Below are 21,287 nucleotides of genomic sequence, written 5' to 3'. Positions count from 1 at the left end.
TAAAGACACAAAAAAGCACAACAGGAAAATAAAACTAAAATAATATGTACATATATATAGCCTATATAATTACATTCCACACTTAATTTAAAAGCCATTGATAGCATATGATCTTTTAACTTGGCTTTAAAAGCACCAATAGTTGGTGTGGATCTAATGTGAAAAGGCAGGTTGTTCCACAACTTGGGCCCAGCTACTGAAAAAGCCCCGGTCACCTTTATTTTTCAGATGACTCTGAGGTACTGAGAGCAGTAGTTTATCTGATGACCACAGAGTTCTGGGAGGACAGTGAAAGTGTACAAGCTCACTTAGGTATTGGGGAGCTTGTCCATTTAAAGCTTTAAAGACAAAAAGAAGAATTTTGTAATCTACTCTAAATTTCACTGGTAACCAGGAATTTCAAAACTGGAGAAATATGTTGTGTCTTTTTAGACTTGGTGAGCAGCCTTGCAGCTGCATTTTGCACCATCTGAAGTCGGGATAGAGTGGACTGAGTGACACCAAAATAAAGAGTTACAGTAGTCCAGGCGGGATGAAATAAAGGCATGAATCAATATTTCAAAGTCTTTGAAAGAAAACATAGTTTTGGCTTTACTTAAGATTCTAAGGTGGTAAAAAGATGACTTGACAACAGCATTAATCTGTTTCTACAATTTAAAATCAGGGTCAAGTAGAAAGCCAAGATTTCTTGCATAAGGTTTTAAATATCTGGCGTATCTTCACTAATTGCAGTATTTGCAGCTTCATGTGAACCAAAAAATAGAATTTCTGTTTTGGATTCATTCAGTTTTTAAAAATTGGTGGACATCCATTTTTTAATCTCTTTTAGGCAATCAAGCAATGGGTTTAGAGCACCAGAGGAACCACATTTAAATGGGAGATACAGTTGTGTATCATCCGCATAGCAATGATAGGATATACCATGCTTTTTCATAATTTTTGCCAGGTTGAAAACAAAATGTTCTGTGTCCAGGGGGAAGGGTACAACCCATGAGTGGTAATTATGACAGCTGTGTAAAATATGAATACTACTCCACAACTGCAGGGGGAGCCCAGTAGCCAAAACAACAACAACAACAACAACATCAAATATGCATTGGCTACCGTTACCAAGCAAACCAGAAATGAACCACAATTCAAAAGTTAATGTCTGAATAGGCAAAAAAGGTTGCAAAGGCAGAGGGATGCAAACTTGCTTCTGGCATATTAAGAACGTGTTAAGAAAACCCATGCAAATCAACAAAAAACATAACCTGACTCTCGCCAGATGAATTTCGTTCCGTCTAGTTCCACTCATCCATCTGGGATCGCTCCATTGGAAAGGTGTTTCAAAAGGCTGGGCCTTATCAAAAATCCTTGCATATGATTGGATAAGCCACTTGTCCGTCATCTTTATTGATGTGCTACTTCAACCACTCACATCGAAGCCAACCCGTGACGCTTGCTTCCTCGATGCGTTGTCTGAATCAGAACAGTCTCACAGTCGCTTCTCCGCTACGTCACATCTATGAAACTCCCACCCTGTCTCCTGTTTGGTTCTACCATAAAATCTGGTGCCGAAATCACTCTCAACGGAAGCGATCCCAGATGGATGTGAGTGGAGCTAGGCGGAACGAAATTCATCTGGCGAGAGTCAGGTTACAAAAAACATGCAAACTGACAAAAGAAAGAAACTTGAAAAAAAGAAAAACGTCTTCACTGAATTGACAACACATGTGCAACACATACACAAAATACAAGAAAATCTCATTCATTGGAACTCTTCCACTAAAACCATATCATAACTGTAAGAAATATATTGATATAAAATCATATTAAGAGCAAAAATATGTGATTGGTGCTTTCACTCTGTTTTGATATAACTGTATTGATTTAATCATTTACTCCACTCCCAAGCCTGCAGGTCCTTATAGACCTGTTTAGGTTGCAGGCTGTCAGTCATGGTGCAAATTGAACACATCCTGTGCTCCCAGGTGCCACCAACCTGAATGGTGTAATTCAGGTGCCAGGTAAAGTATGAGGCGTAGCGTTCTTTATCCTCAGCCAGGTCCGTCAGGTACTTTCCCAGTTCCTCCACAGAACTGAAGTCGTTTACGTGGATGAAGGACCCTTTTGGTGCTACTGCCTCGTAGTGCGCCCGGGTCGCCCCCAAAACCACTGGCACGGCGCCACCCAACAGGGCATTCCTCCAGAACTTCTCAGTGATGTAGTCCTTGAACTGAGAGTTCTCAAAAGACAGGTAGAAATAGCAACGGGAGATTGTGGGGAGCAGACTGTTTTGATTCAGATACTTATTAAATGGATCCCCGTATACATCCACTTGAATGACTTTCTTAAGCTTATTGTACACAGATGTTCTCTTATGTCTGGGTGAAAAGTTGCTCACAACCCAACATGCCAGTGAAGACTTATTTTTTGGTATGAAATCATCAACTGTCACACCCTTCACCGGCTTCTTTGGCACAAGCCTTCCATATGGTGTGTAGAAATCGGCATCCCGGTTGTAGGACATGGTGTAGTTGAAGTAACCCGCAAATGGTCTCAAGTTCCCATTGTTCTCAGGGCTCTCCAGCGAGAACCAGACCCAACGCTGATAGTGGGGCCGTGGGCGATCTGTCGGCAGCCTCTGGCTGCCCGTGATCAGCTCCCGGTTGTGGAAGACTACAAAGTCAGCCCTGTGGAACCAAGAGCGACTGTCCATCAGGACGCAGTTGGGAATGCTGTAGGTTTCACTGCAGATGTTGGGGTTTAGTTGGGTGGAATAGCCAAAGGGCCAGTGCCACACCAGAATCATGGTAGCATTGACAGGATTGATGAATGACTTTTGCCTCTGCTGAAATTTATAGGTGGTGAAAGTTATGCACAAGAGGATAAGAAACAAAAAGATCCTGCGGCAAACAGTGAGATATTGAGTGCCATGTTCCTGATGATGGATTTCCTGTCTAAGAAAGCAGAGAACATACACACAATATTTAGCCAATACTGTCAAGCAAAGGACATTTGGTTTCTCTGGAGCACATTGCTGAAAGGTGCTGGTAACTATATCAGGGGATATTGCCGCCCACATGACAGCAGTTTAAATAAAATTGAAGCCAATGGTTTTCCTCTTGTCACATACTATTTTGCTGGCCTTGTTCATTTGTCAGTCTTTGTAAATGCAGCCATGGGCTACTTGGTAGCATGCTTCCTCATAGTTCATTGGCTATTGTTATTATTTTTCGGGCAGTATTTTTCTGTAACTGAGTGGTATTGCCAAACCAGCAGATGATACAGAAAGTTAAAACACTTTCAATAAAAGCCCTGTCAAACATTTTACTCTGGACATTAAAGAGTAGACATTTCTTTGATATTTTCACTTTGTTATGTCTTAGTGCATTGGTTCTCAAACTGTGGTACGTGTACTCCAGGGATTAAAGTGAGAAAAAAAAAATTGTTTGACTGAACTTTTTTCAGGCCATAATTCATACGTTGTTCATATCTACCTATGGAGATAGCACCCCTTTTGCGGTCGCGACCTATTGGTTTTTAATGTACAAAAAAATGCAAACAGCAAAGTAAAGCATCAAATAAACACCAAAACGAGGCTACAGGGTACTCTTAAGTTACTATATAATTAATGCCACCTACAGGTGAATGCACAGAACATAACAATCCTATGGTTTGTGTACCCTGTAGCCTCGTTTTAGCCGCCAATGGCCGCCATGTGAATAAGGCGAATTGAGAGTGTTCTTGATTGAGATTGAGTTTTCCTGATGAACAAAACAATATTTCACCATCCCTGACCATTGCTGATTAGCCATTGCTGTTCTTTTCTACTGCAGCAATATTGTAGCAAGGCTTCAACTTAAACTCTTATTAAATTACTTCAGGCCAAAAGTGCTTAAAGGGGAGATTTTTTTTATTGTTAATATGCAATTCAACACCAAGTTAAATCTATAAAATCAAGTTTGCAAGACTTCACATTTCCTCATCAAAGTAACGAATCAGAACATTCTAGATATTGTTCATATTTCCATTTGTTGCCTCATTCGCATTTAATGAAAACATGGTAATTTTGAGTTTTACAGACAACTCAGTTTTCCAATGAGCAGCAATACTGTGTGTGCTCATGCAGGAGGTCTGCGCATCTGATAATGACAATCTGGAGAGGGCACTTTTGTCTTAAGCAATAGATTGTATAAGGTTGACAAGAGGTTGCGATATGGTGAGGGACAGGTCATGTTGCGCTATGAAAGAACATGCGTAGCCTACTTTCTGAGCGCAAAAACGGTCAGCCATAGATAAACGTAGCCTACCTCTGTCGTGGTGGCTAGTTGCACCAGGTAAGGAAGATGTCCTGAAGTGCACGAACGTCTTCTGGCGGTCTTCTGATTGTTGGCGTGCTAAAACGTTTTTCTATTGCATCCATAAACAATTTTCTTGCAGCAAACCGCGCAAAAGCAAAACCCTGGCAATTTTTTTACACCATGGCTTGTTAGTTCTCCCCCGTTTCCAACAGCCGCCCATCTCCATTTATTTTTTTAACTTTTGACACCTGTGCCTTCCTTTAGCAACGCATCCATGACAGCTAGTGGCCTTGCAAATAGACGCACACAAATCATGACGCTAATATGCGAGGTTCTGGTGGGCCTACTGGTTATGTTTTTGTGCTATACATTAATAATAGCAAAGTTTTAAGTTGACAATTTTAATTGCATGGTTATTTTTTGTCAACATACGCTCACAACCTACTGTCGTTAAAAGTGAGGCCTAAGCAAAATAGGCTACAAGGCTGTCTGTGCGTCACAAACACGACTGACCCCCTTACTCAACAGTTTGCGATATTATTATTTTATGTTAACACGCTCAGTCAAAACCTTCCGTCGCAAATTTTGAAAAACATTGTTGTACATATAATAGGCATAGGCTACGGTTTATATTGCGTCGCTTTACACATAATGTTAGTTGCATTGATTAAAAACTGTAACAATAATAGTACATCGGGTTCTGTTCAAGTCATAGATGACACCCAAAATGAATGACCTCCCCTGACAAGAGTTCGTGATGGTAAGAAAATTGTCAAGGCTACATTGATGCACGGAAAGAACACAGCCTCCGAATTCGCACATAGAGCTCACAATATCATATCCAAAAAAGTTAAACGGATTGGGAAACCTCATCAGCTGTCTCGATTGTGTCACTATAATCCAACTTTTAGACCGTCCTCCAGACGTGTTCTTTTTTTTTAAGCAACCGCCCCAGGCCAATGAGACAAGCGTGTAGCTACAACATAAACAAAGCGAAACTCATGGCTGACGTATCTTCTTGAGCGGTCTCTGATTGAGACACAGAAAGTTCTCAAGAACACTATTAGGTCTTTAAATATTTACCATCACACACATTCACTCATCGGACCTAATATTTAGTTGGTGATAGACCCCCCCTCCTATTTTTTTTCTCACCGGATCTGCATCGATCTCAAATGACATTTCTAAAATCAAATTGACGGAAATCCGTAGTACGACGGAGAACTTTAATCCTTGGTGTACTCCTACTCCTTCTAATGGTAGGCCTACTCTAGGAGTCTCCAAGATTTTTTTTTACAAAGATGACATACGGTTATCACTTCAGATTATATCAAAACATACTGTATATAATTCAAAATCCTTAACCACGCGATCAATGAAGTTAAAAGTTAAACTATTTTTTTTTATTGTTCATGAAAAAGTAGGCCTATATTCGTTTTTATATCAGCCAATAGGCCTTCTAGGCTAGTTTAACTGTATGGAGCATTAGCAATGGTTGACAAGCTAAGCTATGATGGCAAACAAAGGAAAAGGAAGCAAATATGATGGATCATATTTACCACCATTTGGGGAATTACACTCATTTCCACCTCCCATTGAGTTGAACAATGATTTTTTACCTTTCTCGAGTTCATCCAGCCATTCTCTGAGTCTGGCGATACCAGTTTTAGCTCCAGCCTAGCATAGATCATTGAATCTGATTAGACCATTAGCTTCTCGCCTGCTAGCATCACGTTTAAAAGTGTCTAAGATTTCCGGTAATTTTCCTAAAAGTGGTATCAGCTATCAGAGAACGGCTGGATAAACTGGAGAAAGGTAAAAATCATTGTGCCCTAAGCAGAACTGCATTTGTGGTGCCCCGTATTTTTGTTTAAAATATAAATTTCTTAAGAAAAATACTACTATTAAAACATTACTAGTTTGAAGTACTAGTATAAATGGTGCACTGTCTTTTTAAGGGCTTTTGCCAGCTCCATTCAAATATAGACTATGGCTGATAAACAAACTCTAGCGTTGTTTGTGCTACATTTATAGCACTATATTAACAATTATATGCATAATATTAAGTTGGTATAAACAGCCTTCGTTGCTTTGGAAATTGAGTACTTGATGATAATGGTCTCGTCGGCTATTTTGAATCGATAAATGAAACGAAACTTGATGCAGCCATGTGACTGCAACTACGTGTTGAGGCAAGGATAATTGTCTCGATGGCTTCCCAATTGTCTCGTTGGTTCCCAATTTTAACCTAATAAATGAAACGAAACTTAAAGAAAGAAATACCAGTGTCCTCTATGGTAATTACGGCCATGTGACTGCAACTAGACTTGGCAGATTCGCAAGATTCGCGTTTTGCAGTTCAATAAATCGTAAGCGAAATGTTTTCATTGCACAATAGAGTGCTCTATCCAACCGTAGTAGGGCCTAAGGTAGACAACAAGCTACAAACCGGTTTTCATCCGAAAGAACCGTGTACATATGTGGATAAATAAAAAGCATCCCTGTAAGCATTCTGCTTTCAGCCGGCGTCTAGGGACCGTCTGCAAAACCGAAAGTGGATACAAAGATAGGCTACATGTAAATAGCTTCACTGTTATTGAGCCTAGTGCTTCCAAAATCACAACATACTACACCTGCTAATTGTGGAAAAAACTGACTCGCCCTATTTATAATATATTTTTATTGGAGGGAAAAAATTCAATAGCTTCACTGTTATTGAGCCTATAGCTTCCAAAATCACAGCACACATCTAGGGCACTAGCAACATACACCTGCTAATTATGGAAACACTGACTTGACCTATTTATAATATATTTTTATTGGGGATAAAATTCAATAGCTTCACTCTCATTGAGCCTATAGTGCTTTCAAAATCACAACACACATTTAGGGCCTCCCTATCAACATACTGCACCTGCTTGTTTTGGGAAATTATGCTCAGCCTATTTATAATATATTTTGCTTGGGGATACAATTCAATACCTTCACTCTCATTGAGCCTATAGTGCTTTCAAAATCACAACACACATTTAGGGCCTCCCTATCAACATACTGCACCTGCTTGTTTTGGGAAATTATGCTCAGCCTATTTATAATATATTTTGCTTGGGGATACAATTCAATACCTTCACTGTCATTGAGCCTATTATCACAACACACATCTAGGGCCTCCCTATCAACATACTACACCTGCTTGTTTTGGGAAGTTATGTTCAGCCTATTTATAATATATTTTATTGGGGATAAAATTCAATAGCTTCACTCTCATTGAGCCTTGTGCTTTCAAAATCACAACACACTATCTGTCCAAGTTATAATACCTTTATTACACGGCTCTTCACAAGGCAAGTAGAATGCTCCATTGACTTGAATGGGATTTCTCAAGTAGCGGTCATTATTTTCGAGGACCTCTGAAAAAAATAATGACCGCTGTCAATGGCAACGGAGTTTGTGCTTCTAATTCAGGTAGCCTATTTTATATCACTACGCAAGGACTGGAACTTCATTCAAAAGTGAAAGCAGACGGTTGCACTAGAGATGCACCGATTGCAATTTTCTGGGCCGATACCGATTTCCGATTTGTCATAGAGTTTGACCTGCCGATACCGATTTTAGCCGATTCCGATTTCATTTCTTCTAACCATTTTACAGCACACACACAAATAGTTATTTTCTATCTTTTCTTTGATAGAACATGTTAATATAGATGTGTAATCAACTTATCAATGATGAAATGGCTGTTAAAAAAAATGGAACCGGTGAGAAGACAGATTCTTTTTCAAGTCTAACTTCAGATACAGTAGGCTATCAAATTATGGATTAAGTTAAGTTATGGAACACCCATTTTATGCTTCTCACATCCAATATCCAACTAAAGATTTAAGAACAATTTTGGCTATGAAGCCAAAGGCATATTGTGGGGACTTTATTATTTATTACTTCAGGGCAGAACAAGACCGCTCCGCTGCGCGTCGGGGTCCGGTTCGCCCGGTCGGGACTTATTTTTCCATTAATCTTTTCTGATTGGCTGGTGGGGTGGCTATTAATTCTGAATAACAGGACACCGTTCCATATCAATGCTTATGAATGGTAACTATAACAAACATAGTAGGACGACGGCATAGAAATAAACACTAGAAGTCGCGTTGAGCCTCTTGGAATGCGTCGATACGGCCGCCATCTTGGTACAGGGGTTCAGTGAGTCATTTGACTACGCCTGGGAGGGAAAGATGCCAGACTTTTGCGCCGCATGTTCAAACGAGCGAAACAAGAAGACAAAGGAGAAAGGCATAACATTTCATAGGTAAGATTTTATTTTGATTGACTATGATACTAAATGTTGTTTTTTGTTTGTGTTCATGAAAATAACGTTATTCACACGGTAACGTTAAGCAATTGCATTTGACAAGTGAGGGTAACGTTAGCTAGCGTTTGCACTAGTATCACGTTTGATGGAAGAAAACCATAAACTATTTAGATGTATGATATCAAAATCTTGGAAAGGTGGTAAGAAACTTTTTTGTCGGCTATGTTTGTAGAGTAATATCTGATAATGGTGTTGCAAGCTATGGTCCACAACCGAGTAACGTTAGCCTAATGAAATGAACTTGAGGCAAACTGAGCTAACTTTAACATTAGCATTTGAAACGACTCGTTTGAGTCATTCCCCATGATGATACCAGAGCTGCTTGAGAGACAGCAGTATGTGTGCACTTATCGATTCAGCCAGGACCACTTAGAGCTGTAGCGTCGGTGGATGTACATGTTTAACGTTCACAGTGCGAGTGAATGCTATAATGTGTAATGTCGGTTATAATAGTTGTAGTTACGTTTACCATGTTGTGTATTTGTTAGCGTGTTAGTCTCTTTGGTTGTACCTTATGTGTTTATCCTCGTGTTGATGTGTGTGGTAAACCCTTATTGTGTGTTACATGTGTGGCAGAGACTACCCCTGTGTTGCCCTATGTAGTTATCCTAGTATGTCTGATTGTGTTTGAGTCTTCCTGTTCCAATAAATGGCCGTCCTGGCCAAAGGTGATTCTTGTCTGAGGGTGAGATCGCTACAGAGCTTTTTTTAAATTCCATCAGGGCCTCAGGTAAGAACAGATGTTTATTGCATGCGGTAATTGACATAACTATTTCTACCTTCCGCGGTTTGTTTACCATTTCTGGGCATGATGCGTCTAGTTGTTATGGTAGCCTAGGTGGATCTCAGAGATCCAACACGGATCTGAGCACTTTCATTATGCAAAGCGAACGGTCAGTCAGAGAGATCAGATTTTAATCGGATTTCTGATGACAGTCTGAACTAAGCCTAACAGGTTAGCTTGGTCATTTTTGAATAGGTTTTTGTCATATTTGTACCAAATGAAAGTATGTGAAACCCTTTAACAACAAGGTCTAGGCTGAAATGTGCACTCATTTAAAGTGGAAATTATAAACACCAATGTCTTTACTTAACCCTTAAACAGGCAAGGATAGAAATACAAACACAACTGATAAATTCTGGCTTTTATTGGTCTTTTACATCAGATGCGCTGCACTGAACACTGCTCAGCACTTAATGCGTCTGAACCATGACATGAAACATTCAAAAGTTCAATCCTGCTTTTGTCTTTTTCTCTTTTTTTTATTATTTCAGGAGGATGGAATAACAACCCGAGTGTTGTTAGCTTCCAGAATTACTTCAGGCACATTATGGTCCGCTGTGGCATCACTCCAGGAGACACAGGCAATGTACAAGCACAGGACACCACCAACTGCCTGTCAGCTATTGACATGTCTTCAGTGGCGCCAGCTGTGGAGAATGACAGTGACATTGCACCCTCTCCTTTTGAGCAAGTGACTGGTGTGGTGTTAGACCATAGCTACCTACCTACCAGCTTTGGGGCCCTAACTGAGAATGCTCTAGTGCAGGGGTCTCCAACCTTTTTGGGAATGAGGGCTACCTGAAGACCCGAAATCATATGGAGGGCTACTCATTTGAAACAAACATACCCTCACCCCTTTTTTGCGAGGGTAGTCCTCCTAAATAATAGGCCTATGTGATTTTTACTTTTAAATAATCAATATTGTGTAGGCCTATAAGTCTTGATATATTAAGCAACTGTATTTTCAACTTTAATATCCATAGCCTATGCAACACTACCAACATTTTTGTTCAGTTTATTCATTTCAACGTTTGCATGGGGAATCTATTCAATTTTTTTTAAACAAAAAAAAAACAATCTTTTTGTGCAATTAATAATTTGGGTTACAATTTGTAAATGTATACCCACCCACCATTATGAATTCAGGGGTTGTTTAAGTTCTGATTTAAGTGGACAATTCGGTTTTAACATTTCAATCGCCCACACCACCCTAACATATGAAAACTCCTTTTAAAGTTATTGCACACCTGAAATCTCTCCGTGTTCTGACAAAAAGAGGTAATGCACAGTCCTGCTCAGCCAGGCATGCCACAACATTTTCAGCGCTATTATACGGCAATAGCCAACGGAGGAGAAAAGGCCTGTGAGCTAAAGCAATTGTTTTTCAGTCCTTGAACAATCATGCACCGTATAGATATGCTTCCATTGGCTACACCACACGAGCAAGTTTATTCCCCCTTAACTGTCTATGCGTGCGAACAGCGTGTATGCGCTCCATCTCCGTTGTTGTTTAAAGATTGAATGGGAAACGGATTTGGAGCCAAAGGCTAAAATTCAACGCAGCTACAATTTGTAAGGTATCACCAATATCAATTTATTGTTACAGATGTATGGCATACATTCTTAAAATGGTTCTGGTCTTGAATTAAATATCTATTGAAAACTTTACAATGGAGCGTGTTTTTAGAGCGTGATCTGCAGGCGACCTGTTGGCTATTTTTAGAAGGTGCGCTGGGGGCGCCTCATAGCCGCCCCGCGGGCACCGTGTTGGAGACCACTGCTCTAGTGTATATCGCAGGATTTGTGTGAAGTGTGATGTATGCTGCAGTAGCTTGGTTAGTACAGCTGAGCCCTCATCTCTCGGTCATCACTATCATTTGCTGACCTTGCGTAACCATGGAGGTCTGTTTGTACCGAGCTATGGTACAGTAAAGGTGATTCAGCTGAGCACTGCATCAGACGGGCCTCCTCCAATATCTCATCTGCAGCACATCAGTGTTCAGAGAAACTGCTGAACAGAGTTGTGAAAGCAGATATAGGCTTTCAGGATATATTTAATCTTGGCAAACACCGTACTGAAACTCAAGATGGCATTGACAACCATCACTACGATTTAATTTCACGTATCATGTCTCCCACAACATAGAAGACATAGGAGGGAGGGAGGGAGGGAGAGAGAGACTTGAGTATGGTGGAGAGAAAGAATGAGAGGAGATGGTTTTGAGGAGAGAGAGAGAGCACACACTGTATATTAACAATACACATATAAACCATTTACAGTAATATCCTTTTAATATATATGATTTTACAGTACCTGTCCATAATATTGTATCTTACAATATTTCTCAATATATATATGGACCCTTTCAAGAGAGTTCCATTATCAGCATCATAGTTGGCCCCACAAGACTTCCTTTTTAACATTCCATATGTTATCTTAATGCAGAGGAAGTAGATTGGGGCCCAAATAGAACGTTCAAGCATTGTTTTTATTTACCTTGTTGAAAGGGTACATACCTCTACAATATAAATATTTTCAATGATTTAGTATGTGTTTTGCAAAACGTGTAGCCTACATTGTACTTGCACTTGTTCAAAAAACATGTAAAACCCTGGGGCAGGTGCAAAGAGTGGGTTTGCACTTTGGCTGTCAAAGCTGTCAAAATCAAAAGTTGGAAAACTGATTAAAAACTAACAGCATGAACATAAAAGTATTTTCCTTGCCTGGAAAATGTATTGTATAATTCATTGTCTCTACAAAGCTGTACAAGATGCCTGTGTCTATGGACTAGTCCTTTCTAGTTCATTTTTTTTTTAAAGCAGGTAAAAAGATGTTATTTTTTTACTATATTAAGATATAGTATTCTTTGCCGGGAAAATTTATTGTGTACAGTAAATTGTCTGGAGTTCTCTACAAATGCCTTTTGCGTATAGTGTGCCCTGAGATTGTGGTGGTTGCAGGTAAGTAAACGGGTAATCAGGGATCTCCATGTCAGGCCCACTTTATCTGCCACAACTTGGGAAATTAATGGAAAAGGTTGTTTTGCAACATTTTTTTAAGGCCTGACTAGGACTTTGAATGGTAACGCTGCGTGCGCTTGTTTGATTGCCAGCATCTTTAAATTTACATTGTTAACATTACTGGCCTATTTTGGAATGGAATGGAATTATGTCCATTAGATTTAACGTAAAAACAGGTTATGTTAACAAAAACCTCTTATTATGACCGCCGCTTCGCAGGTTTAGTCAGATTTTTTTTTTTTTTTTTTTTTTTTTTTTTTTTTTTCTTTTTCGCATGCCCAAATTTCCGTCAATGATTCGGGACACTGAAAGACCGGGTACCACGAAACTTGGTGGGCATGTAACCCCACATGGATAGCATGGAACCATCGTTTTTCGTTTTGATCTGTAGCCCCCTGCTGGACTGGACCCCGAAAGGAGGGGGGGCAGACACAGTTTTCTGTGAATATCTCGAAAACCGTAGGGTTTAGGAGGACCATTTTTTTTGTATGTTGATCTCAAGGGGCCATGTCAACCCATTCCATAACCACTCATTTCATGTATAGCGCCACCTAGTTAAACACAAAAAAGTAAAAATGAGGTGTTGTAATTGAAGGTATCTGTGACCTAACATAGTCAAAACTGCACGAAATTGGAAGTGTAGGATCATTATGACACCCTCCGAATGCATGCCAAGTTTTGTGTACTTTCGTTCATGGGGGGCCTTACAATAAAATAATTTATTTGTACATTTAGTGACGTACACCAACAAGGATTCCCGGGACACTGAAAGACCGGGGTACACAAAACTTGGTGGGCATGTACCCCCACATGGATAGCATGGAACCGTCATTCTTCGTTTTGATCTGTAGCCCCCCCCCTGCTGGACTGGACCCCCCGAAAGGAGGGTAGGGCAGATACAGTTCTCTGTGAATATCTTGAGAACTGTAGGGCCTAGGATGACCAATTTTTCCATTATGTTTGCCTCCAGGGGTCATGTTAACCCATTCCATGTGCACACATGTGCATAAACAGATACACACGCACACACATACATTTACAGTAATCATCATTATGACACATACTCACACAGTAGACATATAATACGCATGCATGCACATGCACAAACACACATACACGCAGGCAAACACACAAGACGCACACATACACACACACACACACACACACACACATAAACATAAATTTGTACACGCACACATGCACACAATTCAAGAATTTTTCCCGTCATCTACTCTCTGAATTTTTGGTCATTGATACCGGGACACCGAACCACCGGGGTACATGAAATTTGGTGGGTATGTAGCCCCACTAGACTTTTACGGAAAAATTTCATTTCGTCCCGGGGACCAAATTGTATGTGTATGATTGACCTGGCATTCTCCGGGGGTATGCCAAGTTTCGTAGAATTTCATCCATGGGGGGGTCTAAAAAAATTAGGTTATGTGTACATTTAATGACTGTACACTCATTGGCCTGTAAATGGCGGTGCACACATATACACATGCACACACACAGGCACCCACATACTATCGGTATTAGAGCGGCGATACATAATTACAAATTCAGTAGGATTAAAAGAAAGCCAAAATAAATATTCATCATCATCATGGCTGCATTTTCAGTATTGGCGAGAAGTAGTCGTTTGTCCACTAGATGGCGCATCGTTGCAGTGAGACGTAATTTTGTTGGAAGTTAAAAGTGGGTTGGAAAAAACAATGGACGCTTCATACAAGGACTGTAATTTACCGCAGCAAACTTCTAATAAGTATAGGACGATGTTCACATGTTCACATGAAGTGTAATTCCCATTTCTTCTTGAAGCCGAAATAAATCTGAGGATGTTTATCGGACATGCTTGGTTTTTTACTGCAGATGCGTTAATCTTGTAATATCAATAAGGACCTAGGTAATGTTACCGTTAGCGTTGGTTGAGTGATGGAGGCATTTGATTTATTGCATTTGTAGAAAACTATAAATGCGGTTATACCAAGCAAATGTATAGCAGCACTGTTTGTATCTTTCGACTATCATTTATTGCACGTGCTACAAAATCATTCTGTGCAATGGAAGATTTACCAACGTTACACGGGTCTGATACAGTTTTGCCTATACATGCATTGAGACTGAGGCGCCTGTTTATTTTGTTCTAAGTGCGTGCAGGGTGTGAGGGGAATCGATGTGCTTTGATTACAGCTTGGTAGTTGTAGTCTGTGAAATTAAAAAGCACGTGTGTGTGAAGTATCCAAACAATGACACCTTCATTTCATTATGGCTGCTTTAGCAAAACACCTTAGGCTACTGTGTAGTGGGTCCCATTTAGAAGTGGCTACTTCATTCGCTTTCCTTGACTCATGGAGCTGCGTGAATGTTATTACAACTTTAAGCCCGCGATATGACAGTTTAAGTCCACTTGATACTGTAAAGTAAAGCCATTGGTTTCAAAGGAGATTTTATTTGTGTCGCCAGCATAGCCTATTGACAATTTATGTTGTAAATAGGCCTACCTTATAATCCTACCTGTAGCTTAGGGAAGCTAACAGCTTTCTATTAGGATCTAGTTTGTTAGTTACCGTTTTGTCATAACTCCCTGATGCATTTTTGCATTTAGAATAGCCGTGTATATCTCGTGTATATCTCTATATAATTAAACAATATCGGGTGCCTATGGACTAGGCTGGGTGAACCCAGCCTGATCTGCCCGCTATTTATTTTTTGATTTCTTAAAAGATTGAGCTTGGTCTGATGAAAGCCAGACTAGCCATGGACCTCAGTTAAACAATGCAAGGGAACATGAATCAGCCTATATTTGCACTAACAATAACGGACAAAAGCTCTTCAACTTTGGCCCGTTAAAATGTGTATGAACAGTCTAGCGACGCATTTCATCAAGGCCCATTTGGACATGTCAGTTATTTGCACCACTGGTTAGATGTAAAACAGCATTTCGTTTCAGACTAGGCTACTGTTACTTAATTTGTGCATTAACAATAACGTTTCAGACTACTGTTACTTAATTTGTGCATTGACAATAAAGTATTACATGAACTAAAGATGACTAAAATCTTATGTAGAAGAAGAAACATTCACAAAAAAAATCCATCCATCCAAAATGACCTTTGTTTTTGATAGCTGTTGAAAACGGCATGGAACTGACAGAGATGTTTTTGTTTAAAAATACATAAAAAACAAAAAAATAATAAATAAATAAATAACATTATGCTGATACCTTTTGCTTTTCCCAAATACAATGTAGCCTACAGGTGTAAGTGACCTTTCATCAATCCAGTTGCAATGGATGAACTGTGATGAACTGCCCTACTTGTGATTGTTTAGAGATTTTAAAGGTTTTATAACAATGCTACATCTTCTTTGGCTATTCTACAATCTATTCACCTTTTCAGCACCAGTAGGCTACTTTCTGTGCAGCGACACACACACTCAGGCATGCCAAACAAGCATACACAAAAGTTTCAAGAGTGGGGGATGGAGTAAAATATGGAGACAAATTGAAGTGTGATTTATTTTCGCGGAACAGATGTACAGGACTGAGCGGCGGTCATATTTTGTACCGCTATGCGGTACATCTAGTTTTATTTTATTTTGACATTCGTATAAATATTGAAGGGAATCCAGTCCAGTAGGGCCTACACATGTCTTTGGCAAGTAGCCTAGGCTACTACAGACACCGGTGAAGAACAGTCAGCCTCAGCCAGAAGCACAACCAGATATGTAGCCTACAGCCAGCTTCAAAAGCAAGCAGCCCAGACCAGACATTGGGCAATTATAGCTGTGAAGGTACTTCACACACAATTATTTTTCTTTCGCCAAAATATATTTGGTAGCTTCTGTATACATCCAAAATGGGGTGGGTGTTCAAATTAGTAGAAAAAAAACTATTGCATAAAACAGTTTTAAGTTGTTGTATGTATCTTTTTGCCGTGATATAGTCTTAATTTTTCCATTTAGATGTCTTGAAAAGGTCTTAAAAGTCTTTAAATTTGCAGATACCCTGAATATGTCGAACAAAACCGAAGTTGGTGACAATGAGCCCAGCACATGTGACTAAGCTTCCATGTCACCTGCCAGCAACAAACAATGCAAAACAGTTTGCAATATACAATATGTGAAATTGGCAATAACATACAATATGTGAATTGTTTTTTAATGCCAGTCATAATGGTGGTATTGTTTTCTGAGGTGGTACTCATTGTGAAAAGTTTGAAAACCACTGTCTTAGTGCTTTTGAGGTCACCACACATGCCATGCATCATCTAAATTCAAGATGGAAAACAATTACAATTAACATTTAGTATATTCAATTTTAGTGGGACCCATATCCAGCCATGTTTCATTTCTGCCTTTCTGGTTATGGAAATTGGTATATGAAAAGTACACAAGAACTCAGACAGTATAGATTCACATTCAAAAAACATATATCTAAACTAATGCATGAAGATAATGTACATTTGTGAAAGCCTGGTCTTGTCACCATTAAACCACCATAGGAGGGAATGTTTAGCAATGAGAGGGTCGGGAGTCGACATCTTAACAGAGATCTTTACCTTGAGGAAGACTTCATCGTAGAAATGGTCTTTCATGCCGTGTCACACTCTTCTCTCTTTGTTGCTTGGGACGCTCGGCTCACCAAAAAGATCAGATGTCTCCCGGAAGCAGCTATCGTGGTACAACCACTGAAACATATTCATGCACTTTCTCACGTTCCTGCTATATAAATAGTCATGTGTTGAAATGTAGAAATGTTGAGCCTCCCTTACCTCCCTCCTGTAAAATGTTACGTTTATGTGTCTTCGTTACTCACTCAGTCATTCCAACTCCCCAATAACACAGCCTGCTTTAGATTACTGTAAATTTGAGTTTGCACCAGTTCCTATATATAGCGTGAAGAGGTTTAGATTAGATTAGATTAGATTCAACTTTATTGTCATTGTGCAGAGTAAAAGTACAGAGACAACGAAATGCGTTTTGTGTCTAACCGGAAGTGCAAAAAAGCAGAAAAAGTGCAATGTGATATATAAAGTAGGTGGTGCATAGACAGGACAAAAGATATAGTGCAGTGTAGACAGTAGTATACAGTTGTTTTCACAAGGTGGTTTAGAGTAGTATAAATTAAATATAAGTATGTGCAGTGTTAACAGTAACCTTATAAGAGCAAAATAAATGGGACTGGGGGATGTCTGCCTCCTTGTGGTCCCTGTCAAGGCTGCCATGATCGTAGACACCTCAACAGTCACAGGCAACGAGGCATCAGGCGGGGCAGGGGGTGATGCGGGCTTAGTTCGGTGCATGTCACCGGGATGCAAAGCTAGAGTTTAGTAGGGTGACAACCCAAAGAAGCTTCCTCTGAACCTGCTAGTTCGGGTGCAGAGAGACCTGTAACGCCTTCCGGAGGGAAGTGGGGTGAACAGTCTGTGGTTGGGGTGAGAAGCATCGCTTGCTTTGGATGGCTTCGATGGAGGGGAGTGAGGAACCGGTGATGCGTTGGGCAGTTTCTTGAATTTCCCCTGGGGATCAATAAAGTATCTATCTATCTATCTATCTATCTATCTAGTTTTCACCACCCTCTGCAGTGCTTTCCGGTCATGGGCAAAGCAGTTGCCATACCAAACAAACTGTGACACAGTTGGTGAGGATGCTCTCGATGGTGCAGCGGTAGAAGTCCACCATCTGAGGAGACAGATGGACCTTCTTTAGTCTCCTTAGAAAAAAGAGACACTGAGCCTTTTTGATCAGTGTAGAGGTGTTGAGGGTCCAAGAGAGGTCCTCAGAGATGTGGACACCCAGAAACTTGAAGCTGGTGACACGCTCCACCTCAGTCCTGTTGATGAGAATGGGTGTGTGTGTGCCAGCTTTGGACTTCCTGAAGTCCACAATGAGCTCTTTGGTCTTCTTGGTGTTGAGAGCCAGGTTGTTATCAGTGCACCACGATGTCAGGTGCTGGACCTCCTCCCTGTAGGCCGTCTCATCGTTGTTGCTGATGAGACCAATCACCGTAGTATCATCTGCAAACTTGACAATGATTTTAGAGCCATGTACAGGTGTGCAGTTGTAGGTGAAGAGGGAGTAGAGGAGAGGGCTCAGCACACATCCCTGTGGAACGCCGGTGTTCAGGTTGATGGTTGAGTAGGTGTGGTTTTCTAACCTAACAGACTGTGGTCTGTTGGTTAGGAAGTCCAGAATCCAGTTACAGAGGGAGGTATTGATGCCCAATTCTCTGAGTTTGGTGATCAGTTTGGAGGGGATGATGGTGTTGAATGCTGAGCTGAAGTCAATGAACAGCATTCTTTCATAGGTGTTGCTATTGTCAATGTGGGACTGGGCCGAGTGAAGTGCCATAGAGATGGCATCCTCTGTACTCCTGTTCTGACGGTAGGCGAATTGGAAGGGGTCCAGTGAGGGTAGTAAACAGGTCTTGAGGTGGGTCAGGACCAGCCTCTCAAGCGGCTGGTACTTCAGGATGATGGGGGTGAGTGCGACTGGACGGAAGTCATTAAGGCTTGTTGCAGTGTTTTGGCACCGGCACGATGGAGGTGGTTTTAAAGTACACGGGGACAACTGCCTGGGCTAGTGACAGGTTAAATATGTCAGTCCAAACCTCAGTCGGCCGCACTGCACAGGCCCTGAGAATGCGTCCGGGGATACCATCAGGACCAGCGGCCTTACGTGCATTAGTTCTGCTCAGTGCCGCACACATATCGATGGTGGAGTGTGAGGGGCTGGTGATCTGCAGAGACCACAGCCTTGATGGCCACCTCCTTGTTGTCCCTATCAAAGCGACCATAGAAGTGGTTCAGCCCATCAGGCAGGGAGGTGTCGATGACAGGGGAGGTGGAGTTAGTAGTTTTGTAATCTGTGATGGCCTGGATGCCTTGCCACATAGGTCGGGGGTCAGAGCTGTTCTTGAAATGATCCTCAATCTTTAGCTTGTGGTTGTACTTGGCCTTTTTGATGCCCTTTTTCAGATTATGCCCTGGATGAGCTATAGGCTGGAGCATCACCAGATCTGAATGTGCTGTCTCGTGCCTTCAGCAGAAGTCTGACCTCACTGTTCATCCATGGCTTCTGATTAGGGAAAGTCGTAATCCGTTTGAGGGTGGTGACACTGTTGATGTTGGAGTTGATACAGTCCAAAATGGAGGAGGCATATGAATCAATGTCCGTGTGGAGGTCATGGGTGGCCTGAGTTGCGAACACTCTCCAGTCAGTGTTTTCAAAACGCTGCTGAAGTGCATTGCAGTGATTAGTACTATTACTAATAAAAATTATGGTAAATGTATCTGGTTTGTTTGTGATTTGTTTTCAATGGTAGTAATTATAGTAATAATTGCAATATATTGTAGTAGTAAATGTAGTAATTCAAGTTGACACACACGTGTTAATTTGGTGTAAGAATAACGCAAAAGTTAAAAAACAAATGCTGTGTAACACAATGTGACACTAGTGATGTGTTACAAATAACGCAAAATGTGTTGACCTTATCTGGACACAGAGATGTGTTAAAATACAACGCAAGTTGTGTTGTTTTCAACATATTCGTTTTAAGAGTGTACCAAACAAATGTATTCAGCTATTAAGTCTTCTCATTAACAAAACCCTTTTTAATCACCTCCAATCCCGCTGCGATAGAAAAAAGCTCACGACTGCTGGACATCATGCTTTAAGGTAGACCAAAATTATAAAGACAAAAAAATAATGAAAGGACTTAAATGTTATCAGTAAGTAGAACATACACTGTTAAAACAAATGTGTTGAAAACAACACAACTTGCGTTGTTTTTTAACACATCTCTGTGTCCAGATAGGGACAACACATTCGTTTTAAGAGTGTACTGTAGGTGTCTAGTGAACATTGGTGTCTAGTGAGTACCGGTATTTTAGTGGTTTTTCTGTTTTTCTGCTTCTCAGACCGCAGGTATTAGTCTACTTCCTCTCAGATGCACAGACAGACAGAGGAAGTTAGTGTTATACTGCCATCAGTCTGGCACTTGAAACCACATAGCAAAATTTGTTTGGCCCACTTCTGGGCCACTACCTTGCCTCGGGGTTGCCTCAGTGTTGGCCCACTACTGACTTGGTCCCCGGCCCAAAAATGGCCCAGTCACTGATAACTGACACAAAGAATTTGCTCTGGCCCACACACTGTAAATGACTCTTATTGTTTCTCTTGGCCCAGGCGTGGCCCACACACAGTAAAAAGACTCTTATTGTTTCTGTTGGCCCAGGTGTGGCTCACACACAGTAAAATGACTTATTGTTTCGAGTGCTGGCTGAATGTCGGCTGGGTCCCCGCCGGGCCTGTACTGGCCCACATACTATAAAACTGATATGCTGAGTGTTGGCTGAATGTTGGCTGGGTCCCCGGGCCACATGTGGCCCATTACAGTAACTACCAAAAGTACTTGAAAATTAACACAAATCCAGAACTAGTAATTAAAAGCACAAGCTACCAAGTTTAACAAACACAACCTTGCAAATAAAACAAACATTTAAAAATTATACAAGCTTTTACATATATACACTTAGAAATTAAACCAGTTAAAAACCAGTTGAAATAAACACGCTACTTTTATCTACAACAATCGACATCTTTCATATAAAAAACACAAACAATTAAACATTTTGAAACTGTATAATGATTCAAAGAAATAAATGATTCTAAATTAACATAAACAATTTACAGAAATATTCTGTTTCTCTTCCTCACTCACTCTAAAAGAGTAATTCCATTGTCAGTAGTTGTGGGTTAAGTGTTGTATTAGTGCATTTACATTTGTATTTTTGTACCATGTACCATGACCTACCCAGCTACACAC

General features: G+C 40.5%; 1 protein-coding gene across 1 annotated transcript; it reads right to left on the bottom strand.

Annotated features, from left to right (window-relative positions):
• Positions 1 to 1,768: 1,768 nt before the first annotated feature.
• On the bottom strand, positions 1,769 to 17,061 carry LOC125304579 (alpha-(1,3)-fucosyltransferase 7-like). The gene is made up of 2 exons (XM_048258980.1): positions 17,020 to 17,061; positions 1,769 to 2,942 (listed from the first exon to the last, which is right to left on the bottom strand). Exons 1-2 carry the CDS (start codon positions 17,034 to 17,036, stop codon positions 1,877 to 1,879), a joined length of 1,083 nt encoding a protein of 360 aa, XP_048114937.1. The 5' UTR covers positions 17,037 to 17,061; the 3' UTR covers positions 1,769 to 1,876.
• Between the last annotated feature and the right edge of the window lie 4,226 nt (positions 17,062 to 21,287).

The sequence above is a fragment of the Alosa alosa genome, chromosome 1 (assembly GCF_017589495.1).
Source record: "Alosa alosa isolate M-15738 ecotype Scorff River chromosome 1, AALO_Geno_1.1, whole genome shotgun sequence".
Taxonomy (NCBI): Eukaryota; Metazoa; Chordata; class Actinopteri; order Clupeiformes; family Clupeidae; genus Alosa; species Alosa alosa.
The sequence above is the reverse complement of the archived record's forward strand: the minus strand, read 5'-3'. Positions and strand labels throughout refer to the sequence as shown.